This window comes from Miniopterus natalensis, chromosome 3 (assembly GCF_054644295.1).
Source record: "Miniopterus natalensis isolate mMinNat1 chromosome 3, mMinNat1.hap1, whole genome shotgun sequence".
NCBI lineage: Eukaryota > Metazoa > Chordata > Mammalia > Chiroptera > Miniopteridae > Miniopterus > Miniopterus natalensis.
Genome location: NC_142083.1, coordinates 10177665 through 10199239, shown reverse-complemented (window position 1 = coordinate 10199239; position 21575 = coordinate 10177665). Strand labels below are relative to the sequence as shown.

Genomic DNA, 21575 nt, shown 5'->3' with positions numbered 1-21575 from the left:
GGGACACCAATCTCTTGCCATCTCTTTTTCCCAGAGAATGAATTACTTTGAAGTTACAGAATATATGTCATCAGGTAGGGGAATGTTGGCATTTCTCCTTGAAAAAGATAATTGGAAAATGGGGAAACACGGGAATTCTGTTGTCCTATTAATGATTATTGGGGAGGTTTTTCGTTGTTTTTTTGTATACAGGTTAATCAGTGATTTATCAGTTACGTCCTGACTGCAACTGAACTTTGCTTTTTGCCCTCAGTCTTTCTGCCAGTAACACAGCAGGGTCTTGTAAGAGTGACTGAAGATAAATCACAGTTTCCCCAAAGTGATTCTTTCCCTTCTCTAACTCATTTAGAAGTAGTGGAATAGAAGGAAATGGAAAAATTTGGGGAGAGTTTCAGATGAACCCTAGTGTACAGGAAACCTCATGCTATGGGGGTTGCCTTTCACGGCGAGGTGGCTCCAAGGGGTGGTGCCCGCAGGGCGTTCAGGCCGAGGTGCAGAGGCGGCGGGTGTGTTGGGGGGAGCTGCATGCAGACTGGCTCCGGCACCGCAACCTGAGGTCAGGTGCATCCTTCCCACTAGACTGTGACCCCAGGAGGGAGGGAGCGCGCCCTGGTGCCCACGGTGTCCCACCTAGCACAGGGCCCGGCACCCAGTCTCGCCAAGCGTTGCTCAGCAGTGGAGATGGCTGGATGACTGACAGGTAACTGAGGGAGACTCCTATTTACCAGGAGGGTCATGAGCATCCAAGGCAATCTCTTTTCGGTAGAATGATGGCGGAAATAGTTTTGTGTACAGGCCTCTCTCTTAGCACTTGGACTTCTCTAGTTGTTCCTCCCTTGAACTTCACAATCAAAGCATATTGTTTTCCCCAGTCCCAGCAAGATGACATTTCTTAGAATTTGGCCCCCTACGTCTGAGGTTGTTCCTGTGAGGAGGAAGAGCTGCCCCTAGACTTGGGCCCTCAGATACAGCAAATTATCTTTCTAGGACCTGTAATTATATCTTGTTCCTATAATAATGATTACAGAATTGGCTGGTTTAAATCTCAAATTACAAAGACATTTAGATTGCAAGAGAAAAAGAAAGGAAAGGTGCACCAGATGAGAAAAATGGAACCGATTTATCACCTAAAAGAAGAAGTTTTCAGATAGAGTGAGAAAACAAAAATCTGACGACAGTAGTCCCCTTACTCATGGGGGACATGTTTGTCCCAAGACCCCCAGCGGATGCCTGAAACTGCAGATCGTATTGAACCTACATATATATATGTTTTTTCCCCTTATAAACACATACCTATGACAAAGTTTAATTTATAAATTAGGCACAGTAAGGAATTAACAACAATAACTAATAATAAAATAGAACAATTATAAAAACAAAAGTTATGTAAATGTGGTTTCTTTCTCTGATAATTGATCTGATAACCTAGACTGCTACTAAGTGACTAACATGTGTAGTGTATACAGTGTGGGTCTGCTGGACAAAGAGATGACTGATGTCCCGGGCCAGATGGAGAGGAATAGCAAAAGATTTTATCAAGCTACTCAGAACAGTGCACAATTTAAAACTTATGGATTATTGATTTCTGGAATTTCCCACTTAACATTTTCAGACTGCTATTTACAGTCTGAAACAGAAACTGTGGAAAGCAGATCCATGGATGGGGGCAGGGTATGGTACATACTGTTCATAAGAGACACACTTAAAACATAATGGCATAGAGCAATTAAAAGTAAAGGAGGGGAGCCCTGGCCGGTTTGGCTCAGTGGTTAGAAAGTTGGTCAAGGGCACATACTTGGGTTTCATGCTCAATCCCTGGCCCTGGTTGGGGCGAAGCTGGAGGCAACCAATCAGTGTGTCTCTCTCATATTAATGTTTCTCTCTCTCTCTGTCCCTTCTACTCTCAATGGAAAAAATACCCTCTGGTCAGGATTAAAAAACAAAAAACAAACAAACAAAAAGAAAGCAAAGGAATGGAAAGAAACCCACTAGAGAATTACCACTGGAAAGAAAACTAATGTAGCAATATTAATATCAGAGAAAAAGATTTTAAGACAAAGAGAATCATTAAGGATAGAAGAGATCAGGTTTAACAATGAAAGGGATAATTCGTTAGGAAGATTGAACACTTAAATCTATATACACCTAATAATATTGCCTCAAAATATATAAAGCAAAAATTGATAGCATTATAAGAAAAAAGAATTATTTTTGTAATCCCAAAAGATTTTAATTTATAGATCACCTCAGAAAATTATATCTCAAGCAGCAAAAGAGATGACTCTCATAAATGCAAAAATTGTAAATAAAATTTTAGCAATCTGAATGAAATAAAGTTTGCAAAAATGCATCATGACCAAAGAGAATTCATTCCAAGAATTAATTAATTCTAAACGAATTCTCTGTAATAATTTACATATTAAATGAATAACAAAGAAAAGCCATATTATCATATCAATAGATGTTGGGGGAAAAATTGAGAGCTTTTAACACCAATTTAAGACAAAAAATTATTAGCAAACTAGGAATGGAAAGGAATTTCCTTAATATCCCTAAGAGTATCTGCAGAAACCTACAGGAAACATTATAGCTAATGATGAAGTTTTAGTAGCATTCTCTTTAAAGTCAGAAACAAGAAAGAATGTCCACTACTCTGCTTCTCTTCAATATTGTACTGGAACTCCAACCCCAAGGAACAGATCGAGAAAAATAAGTATAGGGATGGGAGAACAAGAAACAAAGTTGTTACATTTTAATGACATAATTATAAACATGGAAAATCCAAGAAAACCTACAAATTCTAAGGACTAATAACTGAGCTCAAGAAGGTTTCAGGATACAGGATCAATATTAAAAAATCAGTGGTTTCTATAATTCAAGCAACAACTGCTTAGAATTAAGACAATATTTAAAAAGATACCATAGCAACAAAAATTATATGGTGCCTGAGAATGAATCTAATAACACACATAAAGAATAGCATAAAGGTTTCTTAAAAACCCAACTATACAAAGCGATAATATGCCATGTTCATGATTAAGAAGACACTACATTATAAAGATCTAACTTCTTCCAAAATTACACATAAACTCAGTTAACGGTTCAATTCACAGCACAATCCTTAAGGAAAGTCCATAGGCTTATCTCACAATTCATATGATGAACAAATGGCCAGTAATAGAACAGTTTTTAAGAAAGTGCAGAGGTATAGGAATTAATTTACCAGATTAATTATTACCCTGCATAAAACCAGGGTAATAAAACGGGGCCATCAGGGCAGCGACAGATAAACAGACCAGCGGCCTGAGAAGCAGCCCAGGAGCAGGGCTCAGGCGTGTGCAGAAACCTGGAGGATGACGGAGGGCAGCAAAGATGCGCAGGTACAGGGCGAGCGCCCCACGTACAGGGCGAACTCCTTACGACAACGGAAACTCAAACAGCAACCACCTACCATTTTATGCTCATCAAACTGTCCAAAATGATAACACCTGACAACCCCAGGGAGTGAGTAAGGAGAGAATGGGGCCTCGGACACTTCTGACTGGGGATACGCTGCGCGACTGCTTCAGGGAACAATCTGTCCGCAGCGAGGCATGTGTCCCGTGGGGTCCAGCAATCCCGCCTTCTAGGTCTACCCTGGGGAAAGCCTTGAAATACTCAAAAAGTGAGACTTGCCCAAGAATGTTCACTGCAGAGTCATATATAACAGTGGAGAAGGAGAGCGGATGGACACAGGGATTAACGAATAATCTGTATACATGTATATGGTTGTGTAGAGCAGATAACCGAGTAAGCTTGCTTTTCAAATCTCAAAACCCCCATGCTGACTGAAAAGAAATCAAGGTGTATAATAACGTACATTGTTATCTACGTAAGCTTCATAAACACTCAGAATATTTGTATATTGTTTATGGGTACATATATATGAGGCATTTTTTAAGTGTCCAGGAAGAATATACAACAGTTACAAGACTGTGATTACCACTAGAGAGGAAGACGGGAAATTTGGTTATTGAGGGATGTATATTACTGCGTCTGTGATGGTTCATTTATATATTTTAGAAAGGTAAAGGACATGCCTGGCCGGGCGCGGCTCAGCGGTTGAGCATCGCCCTAGGATCCAGGAGGTTGCAGTTCGCTTCCCGGTCAGGGCACAGGCCCGGGTTGTGGGCTCGATCCCCAGCAGGGGGCGCGCAGGAGGCAGCCGATCAGTGACTCTCATCATTGATGTTTTTTTCTCTCTCTCTCCCTTCCTCTCTGAAATCAATAAAGAGATATTTAAATTTTTTTAAAAAAATGTAAAGAACAGATATGACATTAATATTTGTGAAATTTGAGTTTTGGGAAATGAAGTTTTATAGTTTTCAAGTGTGTACAAAATATTTTATGCAATGAATAAAAGATCATAAACGGGAGATTAAATCACAGCTAGAGTTTTATATGAAGATGGAAGACAATTCTAGGTAGGAAGATGCAAACAAAAGAAAGTGTCACTCCTTGGCCCTGAGTTTTATGGCTTGTTTCCTTTGGAAAAGCTAACTGTATATCAGATTTGGAAAGTGTCCTTTTGGTTGTTCTTGGTTGTTCCCAGAAAGCCCCAGGAACTTCTAAGTGCTTCCAAGCATGTGTGTGTTTTTAAGGCTCGGGTCTGGCAAATAAATAAAGACTGGGGGAAAAGAGAAGATGTAGAATTGAGCTGGCTTGGAAGCAAGATGTCAGTTTTGATTTAGAATTAGCAGGAAAATAAAATTAGAGAATGCGTTGAAAGATGAGCACAAAAAATGTGTGCCTGGAAAAAATGGCTTGGATGAGTGTTCTAAGACAAAGATTTTAGCATGTGTCTCTGTGTTTTACTTCCAGAAAAGCTCAGAATCCTGTTCTTCTTTAAATTAAAAATCCCTAATAAAATTTGTTGAAGTGAAGAAAGACCTCTCAAAGTTACATTTCTTTTCATAAAATACGTATTTTATAGGTATATAAAAAGAACCTCCAAAAGCCATCTCTCAGGAATTCATTGATTCAATTTAAACTAAGCATTGCTGCCATGGCAAGCAGTTGCTCTGAAAAAGAAATGAAAAATGTATCATAAGGCAACCTGGTTTAGTAACAATATCAATATTGATCATGTGAAGCAAAACTACTGGCAAATGTTTTTCAAGCTCATCTTGTAATTTTCAATAAATTATGGAGCGAAGGTGTTACCTTAAAAATGTACCTGTGGCACTTAAAAATTCTTTCAAACACATCTATAAATACAGTAATAAAAATTTCTCAGCTCCCTTTCCTTGTACAGTGTTCGCCAACCGACATCCATGTGGTGTTTTGGCTAGCGCCCCCTAGCCTTTTCTTAAAAAGATTTATATCACATTTATAAAAATATCTGTGCTTCAAGTCAGTTCGTAATAAACATAAGTTTTCTCGTGAACCTGATCATAACAAGAGAAAAATGCTTAACGGGGCATTCGTGTGGGCAGCGGGAGGTGAGGGGTGGGGTGGGTGGGCAGGTTGTAGATAGAAGAATTAGGGTGTAGCATCTATTTTGCAATATCAAGAACAGGTTCAGGTTCGTCTGCGTGGTTTGGAAAGATTCTCAGGGGTAAGCCAGCAAGAATCTACTTCTGTGGCCAGTAAGGTCCCCGATGGGGGCTTTTCAGGGGCCTCATTTCCTGTACCCCTCTTCAGTTTCACCCTACACCCACCCCAAGACCTCAAGGTTTCTACCAAATGGAAATTATATCTCCCAGTCCCTAATAAATAGAGCATTTAGAACATATAAAGCTTGGCTAGCAAGTCCTAGGGAGTCAGTCGAGGGGGGTTAACATTTCAAATGCGATCCTGGCAAGATGCAGCGATACCCAATTTCTGTTTTCTTTCAGAAAAGCCCATGCAATGCCTTTGGAAAACTAGCTACATATTGCTTCTCCAGCTCCTCGTAAATTATACGAATGCTGTGTCTGGGGGCTGACACTCCAAATTTTGCAGCTTAAAAGGGAAAGTGAGCCCCAGTATTAAAGACAGATGGTACCGACGTAAGCGCCTAGTAAAGTCAGTGTTTCTTTGACGGAGGCCAAGTTTTAGAGTGTGATACTCAAGCAAGTTTTCCTTGCCCCATAAAACACGGCGTTAGAGAGCAGGAGGCCGAGGAGGGTTTGGAAACAGACCCCAAACCATTTCATAGCTCTGCGCAAGCGTCAACGGCGAGCCAAGGCTCTAGGCCCAGAGTCCTCCAGAGTAAAAGGTTATCATTTTACACTTAGCCCGATGGGTTTCGTCAGGAAGGATGTTCGTAATATGGAAGATTCATACTGTTCAAAAGAATCCCTTTATTGTAATTTTTTCACGGTTTGGTCTTTTGTTGGTTTCACAATATTTAAATGAGCTTCTCTGACTTCATGCTCATGTTCATGGGTCCATCTCACCTCAGTTTTAGCAGCTTTTCATGCGAGTGGGACAGCTAAAGGGGCAATTCGTTTGCAATCATATGAAAGCGTGATGCTAAAGTTGTTTTGGTTCAACTTATACCAACAATTTCTGGATCACAGATCCTTTTGCAGCAAAAATTCTTCAGGAAAATTGTTTCACCCACACACATGATATTCTGCTCACTTCCAAGTCAAATAATTAAAAAAAAATAGAGGAAGGGTAGGCAAGGGAAATAAACATTTATTGAGCCAGGTACTGAGCTGGGAATTTTCAATAACATGAATAGAAATATAATGACTGTATTGTACTGGATGTCTAAGATTTTGTTTGGCAAGCATTGTTTTTGGCGTGCAGTAAAAATGAAGATGTTATAACAGCAGTTAGCAAAATCTCCCATACTGTTGACAAAGATTTAACTCTCCACATTGTCTCCTCAAAATGGAAGGAGACAAATGAGTAAATCCACAGAAAACAAAAAACACAATGTGCAATTACCAAAGATTTACAGAATTAAGAATGCAAGATAAATCAGATGACTGTCGTATTCTGTAATTCTTTAAGGCTAAAAAAAAAAAAAAAAATCAGCATTATAGTAAGTACATGTAGAACTAAAATTTAAAAATTGAAACAAGATTATTTCTGATATGTGATTGACTTTTCCCATACCATAATGTTTGACGTCTAAGATCAAATAAGGAAAAGATTTATTTCTGTGTGAGATCAGGGAAATTATATTGCGAGAGAGACCATCATCATGACGTTGGGCAACAGGTGACTTGTTAGGAAAAAAGTCTGCTCTCTGATTTTGTTGTTTTTTCCTTGGTGACTTACTATGTCTTTTCGCTGGTCCTTACTGGTCTTCTAGTTTTCAGTAAATGTAAAAATGGCTATTGAGACAACCTAGCGTAAACCTGCAAAGTGGTGAATTAGAAGGTGTATTCTCATGTAAAAAACAAACAAACAACAAATAAACCCCTCCCACAACTTTTGTAACAATCACTTCTCATTTCCCACTTAATGCTGAAGAATTTTGCTCGGCATTTTCTAAGGAAGAGGAAAAGCAGAGGTAGTGGTAGCTTTGAAACCATGGAACCTTATGCTGCGACACAGCCTGGACTTCAGTATGGCTTTACAGACGACGCGGACCGCCCCACGGGCTGGCTCTCCATTGCTTTGGTTTCCACATGAGACTGAACTTTTAAAAAATGAACGATCTAGCACAAAAGCAGGCCTCATGATGCAGATAACACTCAAGAAGTATCAGAGGTCACAGGGAGCAAAGCTGAGGGCTTGATGGACTTCCAAACAACTGATGGTTGCACGTTAAACACATAACACCCCAGATCAGCTGTACAAATGGCGTATTTTACTACTTCTAGACAAAGATTAAGAAAAAAATTAGTGTATTCACGGTTTCAACAGAATTATATGATTACATATTTCCTTCGGTTTTGTTTTACAGACATTGACACAATCATATTGAAACTACATATGGATAGATTATAAGTCATTAAATAATTATTTTCATTAGTCTTACATGAGTTTCACAATATGAACATTGGCTATATATTTCAATGTGTCATAGAGTTTTTGAACCACATAAAGCAATATAATATAAAATAATAGTTAAAGTCAGGAACATCACATGGCAAATATAACAAATATACCACTGAAAAGTAGTCAAAGCGTGAGACGTGATATCCTTTGCTCTCAACAATAAGCAGCTTTGAAGAAAGGGCATTAGGACAAGAAGGGGAGGTAGTTACTTTAAAAATCTCAAAATAATTTCATCAGGAATTTTATAAAATGATTTCTCTGTCATGTAGTTTTTCAATTTCAGATAGTGTAACAAAAAAGATTTTTTCCCCCCAGAACTTGTGAAATTTTTATGGAAAAACTGGCTATATTTTAAAGTTTGTCCAGGTGAAGCATTATTTGACCATAACTATTAAAGGTTATTTTTGATATTACTATTTAGTAGCCAAAGTTGTGAGAGTTAATTTTTTTTTCTTTTTAATCAGAAGCAGGTGAAAATTAACTAATAGACTGAGACTATCCAAGGGTCTGTCTACTCATTGGCCACAACCACGTAAACAGGACATGTTGTTTTCCCATTTGCACGTCTCAATTCTTCCCGACTGGAAATCAGAGCATAGATCGAAGGAATCGATGCGGGCAAACCGGTGGTGGGCATATGGTGCTCTGAGTTGTGTACATCTCTTAGCCTACACTCAGAACACCGAACAGATTATGGATTCACCAGGTCTCATAAAATTTGGGTTTAGCAGGCTACTCTCAGCATTTTATGGAATTCTGAAATGCCCAGACCTCTAGAAATGTCCTATTTTTTTATCTTTCTATCTTTTCCCTTTCTTTGAAATAGATACCATGAGGGTCTCAGACCAAAAACCACCTTCCTGAGAAACACCAGTCTGGGGAGAGAGCTCCTGTTTGATTTGCTTATCCTGGAATACATCCAGGCCACAGTTATAGATAGAGCCCTGGTTAGATCACAAGCTCTCACGCCATCATTCTGTATTGTTAAGTTTCTGTTTAAGACCTCCAGGACGGAGTCATCAATGTCCCTTGGATTAATGGCCTTTAAATTAATTATAATTATAATTAATAGAGTTAGAAACTCCAATGATGCAAATCTCCAAATTAAGTAACTTGTGCCCCTCAACCTGGGCCTTGATGTCTGTGTGGCTGATTTAACTGATTTGACTTAGTCTTTTGCAGGGCCATAGTCATTGTTGAGGAGTAATTCCGTTTTTTGCAGCTCCTAAGGTTGCTACAGCTATGATTAACTCCTAGGAAAAATATAGGCCCTGCAGTGAGAGAAGAAAGAGCCTACAAGTATGGACAGCTAAGAAGATGTTAAATCACATCGATCTGACTTAGAGGAATGGATCTCTGTCTGTCTCTCGAGCTTCGCTACAGCCACATGGCTCATTGCTTCAGGTTGAGGGCACATCAACAGTGCTTCTCTAGCTGTACTTGGGCCTTTCACCAGAAACTTGAGATTTTACTGAGATCATGAGAATCAAAGATGGTTCTAGTTGCAACAGGTCTTTGAAACATTTCAGGCCAATGCACTACTGGTGACTTGAGTCTAAAGGACTTGCATAAAGTTACACAGCCTGTTTAGTGGCAACAGTGTGACCTAGACCTGGAAACGAACGGAATGCTCAGCCCACTACCCCAGCAACAACACAGCTGTGCTTGAGCTAAAAAGGCAGAAAAGGAAATGTGCTCACTGACATACACATGGCACTTTTATCAATGACAAATGGGTAGTAACCCAGAGTTCTTTACGTTTCCCTGTATGTGTGCAAGTTCCATTGTGGGTGCATTGTCTTTTCAGGCCCAGGCATGCAATTCACAGCCATTCAAAAGTGCTCAGTATGCTTGTAAATTGAAGTCTGGGGGTGGCAAGCTGATTCCCAAACCCTAGCCAGAGTCAATTTCTTATCAAAGTAAGTTACACTATTCACATCAACTCTGTGGTAATTCAGTTAAACAAGAAATTAAAAAATCTGCTAAACAGCTGCTGGTTGGACCTTAGGCCATTTTATCAATCCCTTTCTGGCTTCTCCATTCATTTACATAAAAAAAAGCAAACTTACTTTCCATTCAATGCACTTTTTTTTTTTTCTTTGTAAAAAGGAAAAACTTTAAAAAAATATAAAAGTAAAGAAAGGCACTTTGTAAAATGCGTATAAATCTGTTTCTTTCTTGTCTACTCTAAGGGAAGTTACTAAAGGCAGGGCCAAGTCTTTCTGGAAGCGCTGGGCAGCCAGAGCCAGAGCCAGAGCCAGAGCCAGATTTCCTCCACAGCCCCCCAGTTGCTCCTTAACTCACAGGATTCTCTGATTCAGTTGGGTCACTGTGGGAAAAGCAAACTCCTTGATCTTCTGCTAAGGGACTGACCCATTTGGACCGACCCAGCGAAAGCAAGTTTTAGTCCATAACTGCCTACCAGGACTGGCCTTAGGCACTTAGGAGAAAGAAGAGTCAGTTCATGTCAACAACGTGGCCGAGAGTAACTTGTGCTCATGTTGAGGTGCCTAATACCCATTTGTAAAAACTGACCACAGCACATTTTGCAGTTTGGGTCATCAGCTTCCACAAGTCACCCATTGGCTATCATGTTTCCATGTGCTTTGTAACATGAATATTTAGGCGTTCATTTAGAAAAATATGACTTTTTGTAATTCGGAGCATAAGACTCTTTAAACCAACTGTGCAGTGTTGGTTGGTAATCCAGGAGAGAGAAAAAAAATATCAGAACCAGCAGCCAGCTGTAAGTAAAGAGATTGGGGTTGCTGGACTTAGCAAGGAATAAACATGGCTTAATTCAGAAAAAGATCATTTTTCTAAAAAGCAGAGCCACATTCAATATGTCTTTAAAAAAAAAAAATCTCGTGCTTCTCTCTCCACACATATTTGCACATAATCTTAGACTATGATTCTGTACCTATGTAATTTACAAAATGCACATGCAGTGTGTTAGGCCCACCTGATGATTTAAAAGGGAACTACAATAAGCACATCACTAAAGGGTACTTGTATTCCTATGATGAAGGGCAATTATTTATTAGTTTAATTAAGATACAAGGCATTGATTGAATTATCTTGGCTAGAAAGTATTCAGTGAGTCATGGAATTGGAGTTTAAAAGGAAATTAGAAATTATTTGGCCCAATATTTCCTTCAGAGGAAACTGAGGCCCAGAGTAAGGAATTGATCTATTTAAGGTGACATAGTTAGGACTAGAACCCGGGGCTCTCGACCCCCAATCTGCATTCTTCCATTCGACTAGCTGTTTCCTTGATAGAAAATATTCTACTCAAGAAAAAAAAAAACTTATTTCAAATATAGAGTGCTAATTGACCAAGAAATACAGTCTTGGCTTGACTTAATGAATGGCTAGTTGGTGTTTTTTAGGGATTCAGTTCTTGAATCTTTAGCCACAATTTTTTTTTCATATATGGCAAAATCAGATTATTTTAATTTTCAACCATCAGAGTGATTGATATACATCTTGGACAGCAATGGACTATTTTGGGAAAATTTTAGTCTGCATTGGTTTTGAAGGGGAGTGTCTTGGTCAATGCTACTCAAGGTGGATTACATCCCCTAGTCCTCTTGGAAGCTGTGTGTACTTTTGCAGGTCAGTCACTACCATTATGTGAACCTTAAAGTACTAAGAGATTTTTTAAAATTATGCCCTCTCCTTACCTACAGTGTTGGTCAAGCATACTTGACTTGTACTTTCCAAGAGGGGTTTCTAGGCACTAAAATAACCTTTAGAGGAAGTGGTCATGTAGGGCAGTGCTTCTCAAACTTCATTACCCACATGGATCATCTGGGGAACTTAGTCAAATGCAGATTCTGACTCTGTAGGTCTGGAGCAGGGAGGCTGAGATTCTGCATTTCCACAGGGTGCCCAGGTGATGACAACACAGCTGGTCCTTAGGCCAGACTTTGAGTAGCAAAGATCTAGGGGATTGAATGAACTTGGACAACTTTCCCAAATGTTCCGCATACTCTTGCAGTGTTTGCATATTGGGAGAATAGAGCCTCAATCTATTACTTCTACAATCTGGGAGCCCTGGCACTATGTTCACTTTCAACCACTAGGCCACCTCTGCGTGGTTGGGGTGGGATTGTTGGGCTGGGACACTTTGCTCACAGAGGTGAGGTCAAATTCTCTAAGTCCAGCTAGTGAGTGGACAGAGAGAAAGAATTTGCCAACAGGTGAAATAAAAAATATAGAGGGAGGCGGTTCATGAGTCATGGATACTCTCTTTAAAATGGAGATCCAGGCTTTTGACCCCTCCTGGGGAGTCTGCTCTTGGAAGTGACTTGGAGGTTCTTACCACCATACCCTGACCTTTGTAGCTGTTCCCACCACTCCACAGATGCTGTTTCTTAAAACATTTACTTGGATACTTCTGACGTGAGTGTTGTCTCTGCGTCTGCCAAGGCTTTGCAAATGGGATCTAGTCCAGAGAGATAACTCATGAGTCTGCTTAAAATATCTTTGCTGTCCAAGATTACTCAGAAAAACAAGGCAAAACAAAACCCCTCTCTCTAGAACGGTATGTTGGATGTCACTCCTTTCTTTTTACATGGTGACTTCATGAATATTCACCCAGAGAAGAGCAGAGGCCCCAGATTAGCCCTAAATTACAGGAGAAGTAATTTCTGTCTGTGGGGAGCCCTAAAACTCTAGGTTGGTGATTGTTTAATGTATCCTGGAGATAAAAGAATCAGATAAACTATACCACACTGTATTGGGAATTGAATATGCCATCCACTTTACATTTCTCAGTGGGCTTTGGTTGGTATGGCATTTACTCCACAAACAGGGACTGCATATACTATTATGTACTGTAAATGCTCATTACAACCTCCTAGCAGAAAATACTGTACCCACTGAATACGTAAACAGCTGTACTGGGAAGATAGAAAATACTTTTATTTTGCCTAAGTGATAGAAAAATAGTCTTCTAAAAATACATTGTTAAACATATGGGCTTATATTAAAGTAGAATCTCTATGTACAGTAAGGCAGTATCTCCATTATCACCCTGCTGTGATTATCTTTTAAATTAAGGTTATTCTTTTGGGATTTTTTGTTTCACTAAGAGAAGACTAGGGTGTATAATAAATTATCTGTCATGTTGAAATGAAGCAGGAAAACATTTCAGAAGGATTTACCACATCACACGCATTTGCATCAGCTGTAAGAAACTTCCATACTCCAAAACTATATTCTCTTGAGGCTTTAGAATGAAATATAATTTGAAGGGGGGGGAGGGGAAATCCACGCTTAACAAATCCCAACTATTTTAAGAAAAAAATGCAGGCATAATAATTTTTACTTGCATATCAGCAATGTGTCACTAAGTGATGTAAACAATTGGTCAGGTGTTGTGGCACGCATCCTTTCTTTAAATGTGTTGTGTTTGGTTAATCCCAATAGAATGAAAGAGGAGTGCAAAGGGTAAGCAATTGATTTTCAATGCAGTCTCCATGGCATGGTCCTCATATCCATCATCTTCCTGTGCTGAACTATTTTAGCTACGCCATTTCTTCCTGCCGCAGCCCAGACCACGAACGCTTTCCCAAGGCCATGCCCATTGGCACTGTCCCTCAAGAATACTAAGCAATGTGCTTTTATTGCGTCAAACATGCAATTTTATAACTAATAGCCAAAAGTAAATCGACAAATCACAGGAAACAAAATGATCTGTTTAGGAATCAGCTGTTGGAGAAAGAGGCAACTGGTTGAAAATGGAGCATGAAGAGGAGTGAACCATGAGTTTTAGTGGTATCATCTGAACCCCATCCTAGAACATTCTCTAGCAGAGTACACTTCATGTGCGCTGTAGTATTACCTGAAGAAAAAAATCACATTTTAACCAACCATTCCATCGATCAAGCCGTCACTGGAAAGAGTGCTTTAAATACGTGGGGTCCAGGTAATCCAACCCACCCAGCTGGAGCCTGCAGTTGCTTGGTGTCGCCGTGAAGGAGGCCAGGTCTTTCTCCTCTTGATTCTGTTGCAAGGATGCTGGGGCTTCCTCAGCTGGCTCTTCCAACAAAGCCAGGTCTTGAGCAGGCGGATCCTGCACCAACACCAGGATGTTGTTATCCATCACCCTGGACACCTTCGCGTACTCCTTGCTGGTTCTAGGAGCCCCGACCTTCTCTGTCTGGTTGCTGTTCTCTTTGTGTTTGGGGAGCAACGATAACTCTCCATCTTTGTTGATCTTGTGAATCTCCACGTAATCCAATGGCTTAGCAGAGATAAAGGAAGTTTTCTCCTGGGGCAGCAGCCACGGGGTGTCTGGGTCAGTCTTGGGTTGGAGGCTCTCCACCTCCCTCTGCTCAGCTGCCGTTTCCTCCTCTCCAGTCTTAGTGGTTTGCAAAGATGGTAGAGCATGTTTGTCTGTTTTGTCCAACAAAGTGGCTAAGGCACCTGCCGTGCCCATGGCCAGCTTACACACATCGGCAATGTTGTGGTAAGAAGATCTGGTGTTGTGCTGGCTGGGGAGCTGTGATGAAGGCCATGTTGAACATTTGGGTCCATCAGCATAGAAATAGGGGATTCTGCCTTCCGAGCCTGTGCTCTGAGGGTCCCAGGTGTGGGTACCATTTCCTTCAGGGTTCTCTGGCATCTCAATGCCCTCAGGAATGTGGACTGTGGAGGGATTTTCCTGGGGCTCCTCACAATTGTTGGACAAAAGGGAAGGGCTGTCACAGCTGCCCTGGCCAGAGTCAGTGTCGGCATCCAGGTGTTTGGGCTTCGTACCTTGATCTGGGTGTTCTTTTGAATGGCCCGGCATCAGCTGCTGGTTCTCACTGTCAACGACTTCTAAAAGCTCCACCAGCAAGTCCTCACAGTCAGAAGGGAAGTCTTGGCATCCCAGGGCACTCAGGAGTTCTTCAGACTTGCCCTTCTATTAAAACACAGACACAGAGGAAATGGCTGTTAGCTTCACAACATTCCAGGTCAGCATCAAAGTGCAGCCTGTGTTCATGACCATGGCAGCTGGATGTGGTAACAGCCTAGCAGCATTTCCCAAGCTTTGGACATCTGTGTGCCAGGCCATTATAATCACCCCCTAGACCTTCTATTCATCTAATATGTATCTTTAAATCAATTCACGATTTTAACTTAGTCTCTCTCTAAGCAATAACGATCATGAGTTTAATGGGCAAGGAGTGCACGCACAGATAAGAAACATACAACTGTTAAATAAGAAGAGTGTGTGCGACACCTAAAACTACCATGCTCATACGTGCATTTGGCGCTTGGGGACTCAGCGGCCCTGCGGCCCGGTGGCTGGCCTCCTAACCGCCACTTCCTAGAATCTGAAAGCAGTAAGCTGCTTCTCCTCAATTCCTCCTCTCAACTCCTCCTCTACCCACGTCTCCCTTCCTCCCCCGCCTTCTCCGGTCCTATATCTCTCTCTTCTACCCCATTTCCTCTCCCTCCTCCCCCCCCTCCTCCTGCTAATTCATGTTTTCTCCTTCCGACTCACTCTGCCTCCTGCCTCCCCCTCTTACTTCCCACTCTTCTTCCCGATCCTCTGACTTAGGTCAGGTACCGGTGCCTACATCTGGGACTGAGCCTGAAACCCCAGCACGTGCCCTGACCAGGAATCAAACCAGAGACCTCCTGGTGCACAGGACGACGCTCAGTCCACTGAGCCACGCCGGCCGGGCAAAACACTTGCATTTAATTCCCACTTGAAGCAGCCTAAATGGGCCCAGGCAGACACCACCCCACTGCACTGACCCAGCCTCAACCATGTGCTCAGACAGAGCGAGCGTTGCAACACAATATTCTGTGTCCGTGGCCTTCTGTAAAGAACGTTCGGGGGGAAACACGCACCAAACTATGATGGGGAGTGGTGGTAGGTCCCTCTTTTGTAGTAAACAAGATATTCACCTTTTTTCTAAATTGATTATTTGTACAAAATGTTTATGTCTGTGCTTATGAATAGACCTGGTAAATCTAGCAAGCATTACTATGTGTTGTCACGGTTTCTTGGCTTTCTCTCTTTCCCTCTGACATTTAATGTCTCGTAGGAAGTACCTGCATGCCTCACACATCTTTCTCTAAAGAGGAGGGACAGCGGGGCGAGGACGGCTGAGGCACCAGGCTGAACTGACAGGGACTGTGTGTGCATGTGTAAAGGTAATTATTACAAATCAGCAAGTCAGGATACATTCTCCATCTCGGGCACTTACTTCCAGCAGATGAATATCAAATCCTTTTATTTTTGGCCCAGGAACCGGTGGAAAGACGCAGGTCACCATGCTATAAAATAATTGGTGAGATAGGAAAAATGACTCATTTTCTCACTTAGTAATTTCTAAAAGATTAGTATTATCTCTAAATAGCTGCTACATGAACTCTGGTAGAGGCGTTAAAGCTCTGGGGCTACATGAAATTGACAATCAGTGGTGAAGACAATAATTATAGAGGCCAGCGTCGAAATCAGCCCTGGCTGACTCAGGGGGCTGATTACAAAATTAATGAAATATCTGAAGTATTTGCTTCTCTCGATTTTAGCTGCTCTTGACAGATTTTTACTATTTCCAAACTGCGAGCCTCAGGAAGATGGAGAGAGCACCGGTTTCAGATGAGTTCATTCTGCGACTTTTGCTAGCGCTGACAAAATATATTTTTTTTTATGGGTGAACACACTGCGGCTAATGGCTAAAGTAAGGAGCTTGAATTATCTGTAGGTTTCCATCATCTCTGTTTTTCCCCCTTGAAAAAAATCATTATCCCTGACAACCATGATTGGGGGGAAGGGTGACAGACAATGAAGTACCTATAGCCCTTCAAAGCCACTGCCCAGACTATAATCAAACAGATGACAACAGAGAGCACAGCCACAAAGATCCAGACGGTGGTATCTGTATTGGTGGAATCTAAAAAGAAACAGCCGGAGAGCTTTCATTACACACAGCGTCATTAAATATGAGCGAACAAACAAAACCAGTGAATGAAACTTTCTAACGTACGTTTTTGCCCCCTTCCTACACATCTTTTGATTTGAACAGTAATCCAGGGTAACATTAATGATAGGTAATTTTCTGATATTATTAATTCTTAATATGTTCCATATATTTTATAGTACTCTACACTTTTCAAAATTCTTTTAGTTTATACTTAAAGAGGAAATTCGAGGTCACACGCTCAGTTGCAGTAATAATAAAAGGTAGCATTTATTAAGTTCTTACTATAAGCCATCAATGGTGTTAAGCTCTTTACATACTTTGCCTTGTATGTAAAGATGAGACTCAAAGTTATTGACCCACTGGCATGTAACTATACAGTGCAGTCTGGGATTTGAATCCAGGCCTTCTGCCTTGAGACCCTATGTTTTTATTTAGTAAGACCAGGGCTGGACAAGATGCATATAAGTCTTCTGACCCGCAGTTCAGCACTCTTTCCAGTACGACAAGGCAGTGCAAGTCAACTGACCAGTGCAAGTCCTGACACTCTGGCCAGGCCGTTGTCACAAGTGCTGGGCTTCCCCACTTGGTTTTGGGCAAGACTTCTAATGTCACTGAACTTCACAGTCCTCATTTTTAATTCTCAATGACAATTATATTCTCTCTGAATGCCTGACAGGGTTGAGAGGACCAAACAAGGTAAAGACTTTGTAAACTGTTAAGTACTTTAGAAAGGCAAGGTGCTGAATCATTCTCTTGTGGAATATAAGCCACTGTGTTTAAGGACACTTAGAACTGAGTGCCTCTCACATACTGTGCCTTGACTAAGAGACCAACATCAGATCGACAATCAGTTCAGTTCAAGCCTTTCAGATGGGATGCCACCTTAGAAATTCTGGGAGAACTAGATGATGACCTTGACTAACTGACAAGGATGGGAGGGGTGGAACGGCCCCCAAGCCCTCGGAGACACGCCAAGCCCATGCCTGCAGCTTTATCCTAGAAACTGGTTCTCACCGACAGTGACCCAGAGACACAGCACTGCTGCACTGCCAAGTGTCTTTGTGTTGGGTGGAGAACGATAAACCCACCTCTACTCATCCCTCTGACTAAGGCTCAAAATAGTTTCTCTATTAGTAGTTACAATACGCAAATTTACTAAATTCATACTGTTCTAAAAATATTTAAGAATATAAAAAAATATTTAAGAATATAAGCAAAATGTAGCCAAGGCACTCACCATCGGGGATCTGGATGGAGCCCTCTGGGCCCCACTCACTCCAGAATCCGTGGTCTGGCTTGCAGCGAACCTGGACAAGGTATTTCTGTCCTGGATATAAGCTGAGAATCTTAAACTGAGTTTGCTGCCCAGCAAAATGAATCTAAGGAGGAGCAAGGAAAACAGGAGTCACTCTCACTCACGTTCTGAAGAAACAGACTTTTCCCTTAGGGAAGAAACTATTGGAGGAGTGAGGCCGGATGATCAGACTTAATAGATACCCTGTTCTCACCATTTCTCCCTCTCAGTTCCTCCCTTTCTACTCTCAAACATCGTTCACACAAAAATTAACAGGTTTTCTATCTCCCATTTGGAACTCCATTTCAGAAAGACAAATATCCTGCACCCTCCCCGCTGCCTTCTAAATTCTACTTTATGGAAGGTAACCAGTTAATAACATTGTACAATTGTTATTTTGTAAACCCTAATGAAATAATTGATTCAAGAATTATTCAAGTCAAGCCACCAGGTGGAAGAGAACTGGGCATCATGTACGTTGACTAAATAGTGCACAAATGAAATGTGACTGCACAATTCAGGTTGTGATCTCCCTAACCTAGAGGTCAGTTTTAGTGTCATTTGTGGTAGGTCAACCAGATGGTGTCTCCTGATATGATGTGATATGAAGCAATATAATATCATCTCTAAAGTATTCCTACCCCAAACTGTCCAACCTGAATCTAATCAAGTCTTTAGATCTAATGTCTGGTTACAGAAAATATGGGGGCACAGAAACTAGCTAAGTGACCTCACAAAAAACTAATCAGATAAATGCGTAAGGTCTATGGGACAAGGGGCCTAGTCTCCTGAGCATGTTGAGACTAAAGGAACATAAAGACCAGGCACAATGCATGGTCCTGGGATGCTGGTTTGGATGAACTAGCTGTTAAAGATATTTTTTTTTTTGAAAAAATTGGGGGAATTAAAATATGGACTGGCTATTTGAATGGTATTAAGAAATTTTAATTAGTTTTCTATGTGATCTTATTATTTTGACTGTTTGAAAATGCTTCCTTTCTAAAAGAGACATATACTAAAGTATTTAAGAGTGGAATATCATAATGCTTATAATTTATTGTATTATTTCCTTTTTTAAAAAGATTGATGGGGGGGAGAGACATTGGTTTGCTGGTCCACTTATTCATGCATCATTGGTTGCTTCTTGTATGTGCCCTGATCAGGGATAGAACCTGCAACCATGGCATATCGGGACAACACTCCAACGAACTGAGCCACTTGGCCAGGGTCTCTGTATTATTTCTTTACATTAAAATATTTTAAACTGAATAAAAATGTCACTGACCACTGACTGGTCACACTGAGATTTTCCCCCTCCCACTTAGTGCTATTGCAGCACTCTCATAGGTTTCTAGATCTAAGATATCCTGAGGGAGGTGGGTGGGCAACCTGGTGGAAGAGGTTTTCATTTCAGTGCAAAGAAGGAGTTAGCCTTGGGAGATGTGAAGATGCACCCCCACCAGTCCCAAGGGAGGGAAGAAGGCCCTTCCACGTCTGGGTGGGTCACAGCACCATCAGAAGGGCAATGTGATGGCCCCAAAATTAGGAGGAATGGCCTTTACCAGTAGGAAGGGCTTCATCTTTGCCAAAAGACATGGTTCCTTCTGAATGCTCCTGGTTTACTCACCTCCCACTCAGCAGCTTTCTCAGGCTTTAACCGAATTTCATACTGGAGTGTGAGCCAACCGGATCTTATGTCAACCTGGGTGGGTGGAAGCCATTTTATCCACAGGTATGGTTTTTGGTCTTCTGGCTGTTTTATTTCCAAAGTCAGGTTCACAGGAGGGTCTGGTTCAACTAAAAATAGGAAAGAAACCCCATATTTGGTCAAAGCAGTATTTGAACACAGAACTATATGACTTACTGTTTCACTCCACCATGGTTATGAGATACCTTGTATTTTATGTCAGGTGCTGGTCAGAGAGTTGAGATCAGGTTGAAGCAAGGGCGATAGGCAGGGTACAAAGTTGAAGGAGACACTAATGGCCAACAAACACACGAAAGACCCTCAATGTCATTAGTCACCGGGAAATGCAAATCAAAGTCGCAATGAGATATCATTTCACACCCACTAGGATGGCTGAAATTGAAAAATGAAAAATAACAAATGAGAATGTTGGAGACATTCCCTCACATTGCTGGTGGGAATGTAAAATGGTGCAGAAGCTGTAGAAAAGTCTGGAAGTTACTTAAAAGGTTATACATAAAATTACCATATCACCCATCAATATCATGCCCAAGCCAACATACCCAAAAGAAATGAAGGTAGGTGTTCAAACAAAAACTCATACATGAATGTTCACAGCAGTACTCTTTACTCCCAAAATTCTTTATTTTTAAAAGAAGAGCTCCAGTTGCTAAGAAGTATATGTACACTGAGAATTAAATTTGGGCAAAGGAGCTGGAGCTAGTCCTGTGGATGTAGAAGCAGAAGAACTCCTTCTAAGAGCTGCTACTCCAGGGAGCAGCTCTGTCCTCCAGGGGGAGAGAGAAAAGAAGCCCCAGCTTGCCAAGGGGGAAGGGGACATTGGTTGCAGAGGACGGGAGGGAAGGACTGATGAGGGAAACTCAAACAGAACATGCCTGTTGGATGCAAGGGGAGGGGAAGAAGTCAAGGGAAAGCAGAGGAATACAAGGACCCCGCATGTCAGTCTTACTGTCATGAATGATTCAATAAAAACGGGTTTAACCTACTCGGTTGATGGGGACGTTGTGAATTTTTTCATCTTCCTTTTTGGCGATTCATCGATAAGCCGAGAATACGCACACCAAGCTTGACCACCGGTAGATGCCTAATGGAGTAACACACTCCTCACCCATCGCCCTTCCCCTTACCTATGTAAGTCACATCCACATAGCGTGGATCCGAGGAACTGCTTCCCATCTGGTTCGTGGCCTTTATTGTGATGATGTATATTGTCCAGATGGAGGTGTGCTTCTTGTTAAAGTAACAGGAATTGGGGCCACCGGTTTTGTAGTCTGGACATTCGTAGGTGAGCGAATCTCTGCAACAAATGATACATTAGGAGTGAGTAAGCAAGTAGTAAAGAGAGGAGGTTTTTCTTAATAGATCAATGGCATTGGGTTTTGGGGATCAGAGCTGAGAACAGCACCCCCAAGTTTCTGTCACCTGAGAGTGAGACAGGGATGTGGATTCTGGGGGTGGGGGTGGAAGTGCCACTTTAGAGCTTAATGCTTTGGCTTCTCATCAACCCTGCCTTTCTCTAGTTTTCTGTGGGCCAACGAACGCCTGGCCTTTCAATAGGAAAGGCCGTGCTCCTGCCATCGGGGCATCTCAGGAAACACCTTCCCCTGCACATAAACACAGAGGGGCTTTGCACGATGCAGCATTCATTGCATATGCATGTTGA

The 21575-nt window shown here is 41.4% G+C and overlaps 1 protein-coding gene across 1 annotated transcript in view; it reads right to left on the bottom strand.

Annotated features, from left to right (window-relative positions):
* Positions 1-7767: 7767 nt before the first annotated feature.
* The window catches only part of PRLR (prolactin receptor), a 132884-nt gene continuing 119076 nt past the window's right edge, over positions 7768-21575 (bottom strand). The window contains exons 6-11 of the mRNA XM_087815307.1: positions 21040-21209; positions 19832-20001; positions 18148-18289; positions 16781-16880; positions 16191-16260; positions 7768-14893 (exon numbers count right to left, since the gene is read on the bottom strand). Of these exons, the coding sequence (XP_087671433.1) occupies positions 13877-14893; positions 16191-16260; positions 16781-16880; positions 18148-18289; positions 19832-20001; positions 21040-21209 (1669 nt within the window). The 3' untranslated portion in view covers positions 7768-13876. The remainder of the gene's footprint in view (positions 14894-16190; positions 16261-16780; positions 16881-18147; positions 18290-19831; positions 20002-21039; positions 21210-21575) is intronic.